General features: G+C 51.3%; 1 protein-coding gene across 2 annotated transcripts; it reads right to left on the bottom strand.

Annotated features, from left to right (window-relative positions):
• Positions 1-892: 892 nt before the first annotated feature.
• Positions 893-9,221, bottom strand: Treml2 (triggering receptor expressed on myeloid cells like 2). Of its 2 annotated transcripts, none has more exons than XM_057751891.1 (5): positions 9,011-9,221; positions 6,690-7,010; positions 2,584-2,800; positions 1,586-1,692; positions 893-1,303 (listed from the first exon to the last, which is right to left on the bottom strand). In XM_057751891.1, exons 1-5 carry the CDS (start codon positions 9,075-9,077, stop codon positions 1,206-1,208), a joined length of 810 nt encoding a protein of 269 aa, XP_057607874.1. In that variant the 5' UTR covers positions 9,078-9,221; the 3' UTR covers positions 893-1,205. The 2 variants fall into 2 exon arrangements, with proteins under 2 accessions (XP_057607874.1, XP_057607873.1); XM_057751890.1 differs by having other exon boundaries at positions 2,584-2,956.
• Between the last annotated feature and the right edge of the window lie 2,406 nt (positions 9,222-11,627).

The raw sequence follows: 11,627 nt of genomic DNA on the forward strand, positions 1-11,627 counted from the left end.
GTTGTTTGCTGTGCCATTAGGAGGTCCCTGACTCAGGGCTAAGGGTGTAGATGTTGCATTTGGATCAGGGACCTTTCAAGTCTCCATGGGCTAGTGTGCACCACTACCAGGGTGACGGTGCAGCCCACAGCCTACAGCCCACAGCCCATAACCCACACACAGTCCATAGGCCACACCCCGCAGCCGTCCCTGCTCAACTCTGGACCAATGACCTTGATAGTAGAGGCCAAGTCTGGGTTGTGCATAGGAAGGACAGAATCAGTAGGGCCAATGGACCCTGGGCTCTGCTTTCTCTGCTCCTGCCTGGAGATATGGTTCTGCTGCTCACATAAAAGGATGGCTCATAGCAGGATTTTTGTTGGCCAGAGCCAGATCTCTCTCTCTCTCTCTCTCTCTCTCTCTCTCTCTCTCTCTCTCTCTCTCTCTCTCTCTCCCTCTCTCTATCTCTGCCTGTCTCTGCATCACTCTCTCTATCTGTGTGAGTGGGTATGGGTATATGTCCATGTCTGTGTGCCCATGTGTCTGCCCATCTTTTCCAGCCTAGAATCTGGTGTCAACTCGCCAGACCTAGTCCTCATTCCACTGCTGTTCTATGCAGGGCAGCTCCATGTAATCTTTTCTCATAAGTGGTCAACCCCACAGTCTGGAGGAGGGGCCCTCTCCATGGGGCTTCAGACACACCAATGATTAGTCTCAGTCTCCTCCATGAGCTCATCACTGTAGCATGGGAGAAGCAACTGGAATGGGAGGAGGCCAGGTTCAGCCTTTGCAGCCATCTTGGAAAAGGCTGGTTCTGCACCTGTAGGCTCTCGCTGACCTGAGAGAGGCTGGCAGGAACCAAGTGCCATGTGTAAATTTCAGGCTTCCAGGACAGAAGGGACCAGCAGCCACAGTCAGGACACATCAGAAGACACGTGGCCCTGGTCAGCTCTAGGACCTCCTTGTACCAGTTCCTCTGTGATCCCAGGTCTTAGTCTCTGTCCCTTCTCATCCAGAATAGGACTCTACAGACACTGGCTGCCCGAGGACTTGAGTCTGGCTCTTGTCTCCAAACATATGGAGACGTTTGTAGGGAACAGAGGGAAACTGAGGACACGGTGGCCCTGGGTGAAAGGAAGGCAGCTGTACTGTGTTCCTGCCCCAGGGCCATTGTCTGGGCTTCAGTGCTCTCTGGCCTCTGAGTCCATTGGCATCAGCTCTCCAGATCACTGAGTTATCTTATACCAAGCAGGCTTCCACAGTGTCTCTGGTCCTTCAGGAAGATATATCCAGGGTTTAGCAGAGTCGCTGCCCAAGCTGTAGCCTACAACAAACAGGGAGAGATGAAGAAAGGCCTGCACTGCTCTCAGTGCCCCAATGCCCCTGGATGATCTTTGACCCTCTCTGGCCTCTGTATTGTTCCTTCATCCCCATAAGGGACATGTGGGACAACCCATCCCTGGCCACCCTCCTCCTCCCTGGATGTCACTGGTCATCTTGACTGGGTACAGGCAGAGGTTTATTCCCCAGCCAAAGTCTCAGAGTCACCGTCCTCAGAGTAGGGACACAGATCTTGGCCCTGGTTTCCAGGGGTGACTGTACTTACTTCCCATGTGCCTCTTCTTCCAAAAGCCATAGACCATAACCAACACCACAGGCGTCAGAAGGAATGTCAGCACTAACACCGTCACAGTGAGGTAAGTCTCCTGGGACCTGAGGAGGCAGGACAGGAGAGAGTAAGGACTGGGTTCCAACCTTGGCCACAGCTTCCTTTGGCAGACAGAAGCACAGAGGGTACCTGGCGGGTAACCTCACAGGGCTCCCTCCAGGTAGATGCCCCCTCTTGGGGATGAGCTGTGGGAAGAGAAAAGGAGACAGCTGTCATGGAAGATTCACCAGGCAGAAGGCAGCATCTCCATTGTCACCTCTCCTCCAGCACATCCTCAAACCCCCATCAGTGAAGACTAGGGTAGTTCCCAATGGCCCTACGGGGCTCACGACATCAATATTGCTGCCTCCATAGTTACTGAGGACCCCTCTTTCCCCCACCCTGTTTTCTGTTGCAGAAGCTCCCTCTCCACGTGACACCAGGGCCTGCACTGCCCATTGAGCTGGCGCCCTAATGCTGCCCCCACCAGTGGAGAACAAAAGGTAGCACATCGTCGTCCTAGCTCCCTTGGCCTTGAGTGGGCACCTGACACTGGATGCCCAGTGGGAGGACGTTCCTGTGTGCACAGCAGAGGAGGCATCAGCGCGGTTTGCCAGCTGACTTCCATTCTCTGGGCCACTTCCACCCTCTTCCCAGTGCCAGGGTAAAATGTTGCTCCTTGTCTCAGGGTCTGGGAGAACCCAAGTAAAACAACCACACTTCCCTTCCGCAGTCCTTCGCCTGGCCCTGCCCTCTCCTCTCCATCCTTAGTCTTGACCCTCATCCCATTGCCTTCCTTTATGCCCCTTCCCATATCCCATAATCCACTGCTGAATAGCAGTGACCTCACTGAGTTCCTGGGGAGCAATAGGGAGTAAGAGTGGACGCAAGAGCGGCCTCTTGAGATCTGTGGGACTCTCAGAGCTAGGGCCATGCCTGAGAGAATATCACATGACCTCTTGGGGGTTGACGGGTGGTACATCCCCGTGGTGGACAAGCTGCTGCTCAGGTGTCTGAACTCGGTGGAGGCGGTCGCTGGATCAGCAGAGAAGGGTCTCTCATCGCTAGGAGACACAGTCCCTGGTTGGTTCTTTGTGCTCCTCCCATGCTCTGTGATGGTGCCACTGGAATTGGTGAAACTGTAGCTTGTCACAGGGGTTGGCTCAGTGCTCCCTGAGGCCAAGGTGAGGAGTCCAGATGTGAACACAGTCACGTCACGGGTGAAGGGCACATGAGGTCCTGAAATGGGGACCTGGCCCGTTGTGACAAATCCACTCTCAAGGGTGTTGGTTAGATGCGTGCGAAGAATGTTTCTCTCAGTTGTGAGGGCTGAGGGACCAGAGAGGAGGAAATATTAGATTAAGGCAGAGACTTGATTCACAAGCCCTCAGCTGTACAGATACTGAGGAGAACCTGCCCTCCGTGACACGGTCTTGGCTTCTGAGTGTCAACTGTGTGTTCTTTCAGAGGGAGACAGGAAAGAGGAAGTAGACAAGTGAGGAAGGGAGACACTGGACACTCTCTTCAGTCTCCCCTGTCAGGCCTGGTCCCCAGCACAGCATCATCTGACTTCCTAGCTCCCCGGTCAATCAAGATCACCAAAGAACTTTCCTTTAAAATGACATTTACTTAGCGTGTAAGTGTGTGTATCTGTGTGTGTACATGTGCCACAGAGCACATGTGGAAGTTTGGGGACAACTTGGAGAAGTCAGTTCTGTCATTCCATCTTCTGGGTCCTGGGGTTTGAACCAGGTCCCCAGGCTTGATGGCAAGTGCTGTTGCCCAGTGAGCCATCTCACTGCCCCTTTGGAGTTTAGGAGATATTTCTATAATATGATGTTGTATAAAGGCAGCTGCTTCATAATTGTGAGATGGGGCTAGAACTGGGGACAGAGAGGAGTCAAGGGTTTCAAATTCAAGAGAAAACTGCAAACAGTGGTGGTCAGTCACCCTCCTTGGGGTATGCATCAACACCCAGGAGCAGGTCCTGCCCCTCTGACATCATCCTAACTCATTTCACCAACAGCAGCGTGGGGTCTGGACAGCATGTGGGAACTGCAATCAGGAGTTCTGAGTCTAGTGAGCCACAGGTCTGTCTCAGCAGGAGCAAGACAGAGAAAGAATTACAACCCCTCCTCCCCTCACAAGGCACAGAAAAGACATTCCTGAGTTCAGTGGTCGCTGTGCAGGGAGGCCTGAGCCATTGTTCTAAGCAATGAAGCCTGAATAACAATGTAGGGGAGGGAAAAGATGGAGGAGCCCGGCAGGAGAGCAGCTGGGTCCCCCACTCAGTTGTCCTGGGCTACAAGACCTGGTTTCTGGGGTGGTGCACACCCTGCTCTTAGAGTTGTAATTGGGCTGAGGTTTAGGTACATTTTTACATTTTCATTTATTTATTGGGGGTCACACACATTCCTGATATGAATACGGAGGTGAAAGGACCTGTAGCAGTCAGTTCTCTCCTCTACTACAGGGGCCCAGGGATCCCAGATCGTCAGGTTTGGCATCAAGTGTCTTTTCCCACTGAGTCACAGGGCCATGGGCAGGAGATGGTTTTTTCTTTCAACTGACAACATGGGCAAAATAGAAACCTCCCCAAGATTAATGACCCTTGAGAAGCAGAAAATGAAGACCTTGAGGGGCAGCTCGATCAGTGGTGCCGGCCGTGTGAACATGAGGACCTGAGTTCAGCCCCAGGATCCCAAGAACGGAGGACAGGCTTACAGTCCCATGCTGGGGCGCAGACAGGGAAATTCCTGGGGTCACTGGCCAGAGACAGCCTAACCTACTTGGCATGTTCAGGCTCATCACAATTCCTGACTCAAAGAAAATAAAAGAGCAATGGCACCTGGGAATGACAGCTGAAGTTGTTCTCTGGCCCCACAGGCAGAGCACACACGTGCACACACGCACACACAACCACACACACGCGCGCGCGCGCGCACACACACACACACACGCATGTACATATCCACCACGCACACGCTGATAAGAGAAATGATGGCAAAAAAAATAAGCCCATTTCCTGATGGCATCCCTCCAAGTGAAGACCCCAGGGTCAGTTTCTCCTGCTTCTTGGTTGTCATGGAGCTAGAGCACAGGATGAGATTCAGCACCACAGCTGGGAGGGAAAGCTCTTCCTGGTTCAGACCAGGGAGGATGGGGATGCAGTCAGGTCAGGGGAGCAGGGCATGACTGGTGGAGGGCGAACTCATAACAATGGGTGGCTTTCCCCAGGCACTTCCTGGGTCCCCACCATTTCCTGTCCTATAAGTTTGGGGACCCCATCCTGTTCTCTCGTCTTTCTGTACACAGGAGAGAGACTTTTCTATCCCCTTTGTTGTGATGAGCAGCTGTACTGAGAGATGCTGGAGAGACCCCTTATCCTATAGTCTCATCCACATCCCTAAGCCGTGACCTTTAAATGCCCTTGACTGTCTTCACAGAGACACTTCCAAGTGCACACCCCAGTTCTGTTCCATCATTAACACTTCAACTGCCTGCTTCCTCTCTACCTGAATCCAGAACATGCCTTCACTGTCAAAACAGGGTTCTCGATTTTCCCTCCATAGGAACTCTTTGGTGGTTCCCCACTACATAAATGCTATTATCCCCCAGAAACCGAAGAGTCAATATTCTCCTCCATTTTCCCCATTGAGCAAATCTTCCCTCACTCCAAAATAAACAGAGAGTCTTACGAAGCCGAGATTTGAGTTTATCTGTTACCCACGCCCCAGGTGCCCAAGTCACACTTGTCAAGCCCCTGCTATTTCCAGTCAGGCCCCTTGGTCTCACTGCCTCCTCTCCCTCCCCCACCATTTGTCAGCAGTGACTGTGGCCTTACAGAGATGGGGCTGACATGGCTCAGTTGATACAGCGCTGGCCTTGGAGGCATGTAGACCTGGGCACACTGGCATGTGCTTTTAATCTAGACATTGGGAACAGTGTAGCCCACTTGGCACACTACAGGCCAGAGAGACACCCTTTCTCAAAAACAACGAGGACAGCTCCTAAGGAGTGACCCCTGGGCTTGACCTCTGACCTCCTACACACAGTGAGGACAGCTACTGGGGAATGACACCTGTGCTTGACCTCTGACCTCCACATACACACTGAGGACAGCTCCTGGGGAATGACCCCTGGGCTTGACCTCTGACCTCCACATACACACAGTGCACCCACACATACATTTACATATACATACATGTGGGAGAGAAGCAAAAGCTATAGCATGCTTCTCTTTCCTTTGCAGTGAGAATTAGACCCAGCTCTGTATCGCTGAACTCAGAACCACTCGACTCTGCAAGCTGAATCGAAGCCTAAATAGAAGCAATGCATTAGACTGGTGCAGATGCAATGCTTTTAATCCCAGCTCCTGGGAGGAAGAGGGAGTATGATGTCTGTGATCAGAGATTCAGGGTCAGCCTTGTCTGCACAGTGAGCTCCAGTCCAGCAGAGCCACATAGTGAGACCTTGCCCCAAATAAACAAATAAATGTGACAAATTACTATAGACCTAACTGTTTCTTCCCCTTATCATCTCCCTCACAGCCAGAGTGGCCCAGCCACACCTGTCCTTTTGCAGGCCTTGCTGCTCTCTCCACAGGCCTTTTCTCATAAGGCTGTCCCTGCAGGTGCCCTTCCAAGCATGACAGAGCTCTCCTGTCCTGTCCTGTCCTGGGGCTGTGGACACCAAGCAACGAGTTCATCATTGCTTTCTCAGCACATGCATCTCGCTGTGCTATGATTGGTCGGATGGTGTGTGACTGTCAGGGTTCCCCACACGGAAGGACTGTGGCTGGTTTTGTTCATTGTTATATTCTCAAGGCCTGTAACAGTGCCAGGCATACCCCGACAGTGAGTATATGACGTTCAGACAACTGAAGAAAAAGCGTGGTCCCGAGTTCCATCTCTCCTCCACACAGGGCAAAGCCAGAGCCACACAGAGTTTAATAAAGCTCATTTCCTTTGTCCGTAAAATGGAGACAGGAAGATGTTCATAGTGAAGAACCACTCGTTCTTATACTATCCCACCCATCCCAGCTCTGGCTGGGTCTGCTCACCTGGATACACTTCCAGCTGGAAACCCACCAAAGGGTAGAGATTCCCAGCCGTGTTCCGCATGCACCAATATCGTCCAGAGTCCTGGACTCTGAGGGTCTCCATGGTGATGTGGACCACCTTGGCCTTGGCATCATCTCGCATCGAGTAGCTGGGCCCCTTCACCCAGCTCCGGATGAAGCTGGGCTCACACTTCTTCTTCCTGACCTTGCACCAAGCCTTGCTCTCAGCGCGGTTCCGGCGGTTCTTGTAGGAGCACAGCACAGTCAGAGACTCCCCTTCACGCCGCCACACTTTCTTGTACACATTCTCGTTGGAGGGACCTGGGGAGACAGGACTTTCTGAGCACGGTCTGGAGAGGAAGAAGAAGACATCTTGAAACCAGCAGCTTGAGGTGAAAGGGTACAGCAGCCCTGGCTTTGTGGAGCTCAGGGTGATGGGGGAGCACATCCCCACCCTCAGGGAGTCTGATGGGTGAAGCACAGGGCCCCCTAACAGCTCGCTCCCAGTCTGATGGAGGAGACCCCAGTCCAATGAGGAAGCATCCCTAGCAGGAGATCTCTACCAGATATCGTCCCTTTCTCTGCATAGTTTCTGGTCTTCGGGGATGTCCAGTATTTCATGACTGACCAGGGCTCTGCCTGAGACTGATGTGCAGACACAAACAGGTCACCAAGCTCTGGAGCCTGAGCGCACAAACTGCTGTGCTGACAAGAAGGTCCCCTGCCTAGGAAAGCGATGAAGAATTATTTCCCCCAGTAATAATTTTCCTCCTCCTCTTCCTCTTTCCCTCTCCGCTCTGTCCCGTTGGTTTTGTATGGTGTGTTGGGGATCACACCCAGGGCCTCAAGCATATTAGGCCAGCACTCCACCACTGAGCCACACCTCCGCCCTCTGCTGAAGGCCTTTAAATAGCACTGTCCATGGTGCTTAATATTCAAATAATCCATCGTTATAAACCCCAAAGATAAGCATGCCACACAGACTTATGGCCCTGCTGATGAGCCGGCCAGTGAATGCTACATTATTCACTGTTCATCCAATGGTTCGATGTTGCAACTTGACTTTGTGGTTTACAAATGTATTGGGCAAGCCATAGCTATCCCAGGATGCATGGGGCTTGCAGAGCACAGGTTAGACATGCCTGGTCTCTCTATTTTGGGGTGAGACGTGACACAAGCCTGTAACAGCATGAGGGAGACTGAGGTAGGAAGAGCTACAGTTTAAGGCTAACCTGGGATATCTAGTGAGTTCTGGCTAGCCTGGAAACAAAACCCTGTCTCTAAGGAGAAAAAGGGCTGGGGAGATGGTTTATGAAGACTACTAAGCATGAGAACCTGAGTTCCAAACCCAAGACTCACGCAAAACAGCAAGCACCATCACTGCACCTGTTACCCCAGCAACGGCTGGGGGGCGGGGCAAGAGGATGGATGGCCTGCACACGCATATGTAACACACACATACAAAGGAGTATGAATGAATACATGAATGTGGTCTGTGTCCTTCCTAACCCAATCTGTTGAAGAGAGAGTAGAGCTAGAGGTGGCAGAGGAAGGGAGGAGCTACAGTTAAGCCCCCCGAAACCACTTGCCACCGTAGCTGACGTTCTTAGTCTTCTTCCCTCGCAAAGTGAACCAAACAGAGCAGACCTGTCAAATTCACCTCCACTCAGCCATGTTTCAAGAAGAACCTTCTCCCTGCAGAGCAACAGAGGGGCACCTGGAGGAAGCCTCTAAAGTCTGTGGTTCATTTATGTCTTTACTTTCTGTCAAACAGTGAGGGGTGGGTTTGCCAGCCCTCATCATACCCAGAACGGAACAGGAAGTGGTAAGGGGTTGCCTTGGCAGCCAGGAAGGCAAGAATGGGTGAGCCTCCCACAGAGAGTAGCCACGATTAGCGAAAGGCCTTTGAGGATTGGTTCCCTGCAGGTCAGAGCAGAGGGACCGGATATGGCATCAGCTTTCCAAGAAAAACAGAATTCAAAGTGTGCAGACATGTACGAGAAGTCACAACACCTCCAGCCAGAACTCTCTAGACAGACAAACTCCAAGCAGGTAAATTTCTGTGAGGAAATTCTCCATACCAAGGAAATCCAACAGATAAAGGCCAAAGTAGAGGATACAGCTACACCATCCATGTGAGGCCTGGTGGAGCTCTCCCTGGGACCACATAGGAGCACGGACATTCTCACAGGTCTCTGGCAAAGACCCACCAAGTCAGCCCAGCCTCCGCCCCCACAAAACATTAAGTCAATAGAGCACGAAAGGCAATGGGGAACAGACAGGAGGACCTGGTCTCCCTCTTCTCTCACCCAGCCTCTCACCTGAGACACAGCTCTGTAACCACAAAAGCAGCAGCAGCAGCAAGAACGTGGAAGGCCATGGCTCCATCCAGTCACCTGGGGCTAGGGCCCACACTGACCCCAGGCATGCCACTTGGGTCAACCAGGGAGGGATGTCAGACTCTAAAAAATACAGTTGCCCATTTCGGGAAGTGAGGCCCTGTGGCACACAGTGACCCAGGAGAGCCTATCGCAAGCCTGGGGAGAGCCAGTGGAGGGCGGGCGCTGGCTGGCAGTTTCCGCCCTCAGAACTGCCGGCAGGTGTGGCTGTTCCACCCAGTCCTGGGGCCCCTGGGCCTGGAAAACCTGATCCTCTGGGGCGTCTCCTCATCCAACGTGGCCGGTCCACCCAGGGAACTGGAGGGTCGGCTTCTGGGACATTCTGCGCAAACTTTATGGTATCTTCTGGGTTCGGAGGTTCGGGAGCTGCTGCTCTCTGGCAGGCCTTGACACTCCTGCCCAAGGAAGGTCTTATGTCTGGTGAAACGCGTTTCTTCGGCCACCTTGACCCTGACCCTCCGACTCTCAGCTGCTCACACAGGCGGCTCCTACTCACTGTAGCAAATAACCGCTCACAGACTCACGTGCTGTCTTTTTTTGTCGTGGGGAAAATACGCAAATTTAGAAACCCACATTCACACACTTCACACTTTCCCCTGACTCTGTCTCTCTCTGCTGCTCCTCCTGTGGTCTCTAACTCAACCAAGGCTCTCTCTAGCCTTTCACTCCTCCCAGACTCCTAAGCTTTAAGACACACAATAAACCTCCCCCTCCCCCATCTCCTCTCAGATTACCGTGCCCTCGGAGCCCCTCCCTCCCCTTGTTCTGCCGCTAAGACTTCTCAGAGCACACTCCTATCCCCTCAACTTCCTTTCCTCAGCCATATCTCTCTTCCACAGCCACCCGACTCTAGTTGAAATGACCCAGCATTTGGCCCAAGACTCCACCCTTCCCTGAGTCCCCAAAGAATCAAGACTCTACTGTGTCCAACAGCTGTGCAAACCCATGATTATATGTGCTTGTTATATGTATCTCTGCTTGTTTAGGCCACTGAGCAGAACGTCCTCCAATTTGCACAGCCGCAGTCTTAGCATGAACTTGAACTCCCAAATCCCAGACAAAGGGGTTTTAGCTCTGATCACTTCAAATGTCTCATATCTTTTAACTCATTCATTCATTAGGCCCTAGACACTATGGGTAAAAGAACGAGACACACTTGTCCTGAAGGGTTCTGATGTGGTATTCAAAGGGGACACTGAGACACGTTATCTTTTGTGGGGAGAATTGTGTTCAATGCTGTGAAAAGAAGTTCCTGGGAGGGGCTGCGCCCGACGCTGAGCCTTCTATAAGGCTAGTTGCCTGACTCACTCGTGACTCTGCTTTCCAACTGCTTGTGGTTCTCACTGACTTGACTCCCCCACCAAGATGGCTGTACCCTTAAACTGCACTCCCAAACCAACCAAGTCAACTGGCAAGATGGCTCAGCCGGTAAAGGAGCTTGTTGGTGAGCCTCTGAGGACAGGAGTTCCAGGCTCGTAGTCACACCATGGAAGGAAAAACGGACTCCAGCAAGGTGTCCTCTGACACACAGACAAAATAAATAAATGTTAGACAGGCACACACACACACAGAGGCACACAGACACACACAGATATACACACACAGATATACACACAGGCACACATACACAGAGGCACACAGACACACACACAGACACACACAGAGGCACACAGGCACACACACAGACACACACAGATATACACACAGGCACACAAACACAGAGGCACACAGACACACACAGGCACACACAGACACACAGATATACACACAGGCAGACATACACAGACACACACATAGAGACACACACACACAAAGACACACACACAAGCACACACACATAGGCACACACAGACACACACACAGAGGCATACACAGAGACACACACAGGCACACATACACACAGAGACACAGACACACATACACTTTGATGAGATCACCCCAAGAGAAGGTTAGCTTTGTAAAAAGAGAAATGGCTACTTATTAAGACCATATAAGTATAATCTGTATAACCTGGTTAAATAAGTTTTTATTACAATGATGCCATCATTTTTTATTCTCATTGTTTTGAGACAAGATTTCATTTACCCTGGTACTCAAACTCTCTGTGTTGACAAAGATGATCATGTACTTTAAATAATAAAGATTTTTCCAAGTGTGATGGTGCACACATTTAATCTCAGAAAAGGCAATTTGATCTCTGTGTGTCTGAGACCAGCCTGGTCTACATAGTGAGACCCAGACGCCAGCCTGGTCTACATAGTGAGACCCAGATGCCAGCCTGGTCTACATAGTGAGACCCAGATGCCAGCCTAGTCTATATAGTGAGATCCTATCTCAAAAACAAATTAAAAAATATAAATAAATAAAACCTAGATTTAGTTTTTTTTTAATTTTTAAAAATATTTTTATTTGATATCTGTGAATGTTTTGCCTGCATGTATGTGTTCCACACACATGCCTGGTTTCTATGGAGGTGTTGGATCCCCTGGAACTAGATTTACAAATGGTTGTGTGTTGCCATGTGGGAACCAACCCAGGT

This window comes from Chionomys nivalis, chromosome 19 (genome assembly GCF_950005125.1).
Source record: "Chionomys nivalis chromosome 19, mChiNiv1.1, whole genome shotgun sequence".
In the NCBI taxonomy this organism is placed as follows: domain Eukaryota; kingdom Metazoa; phylum Chordata; class Mammalia; order Rodentia; family Cricetidae; genus Chionomys; species Chionomys nivalis.

What these genes read in the sequence shown, in the direction of transcription:
- Treml2 (XM_057751890.1), bottom strand. Translation starts at nt 9,077, where the DNA reads ATGGAGCCATGGCCTTCCACGTTCTTGCTGCTGCTGCTGCTTTTGTGG. An exon ending in GTTACAGAGCTGTGTCTCAG is followed by an intron (nt 7,011 to 9,010) that starts GTGAGAGGCTGG and finishes CTGTCTCCCCAG; the next exon opens with GTCCCTCCAACGAGAATGTG. An exon ending in CACCCGTCAACCCCCAAGAG is followed by an intron (nt 1,693 to 2,583) that starts GTCATGTGATAT and finishes CTGCCTCCTCAG; the next exon opens with GTCCCAGGAGACTTACCTCA.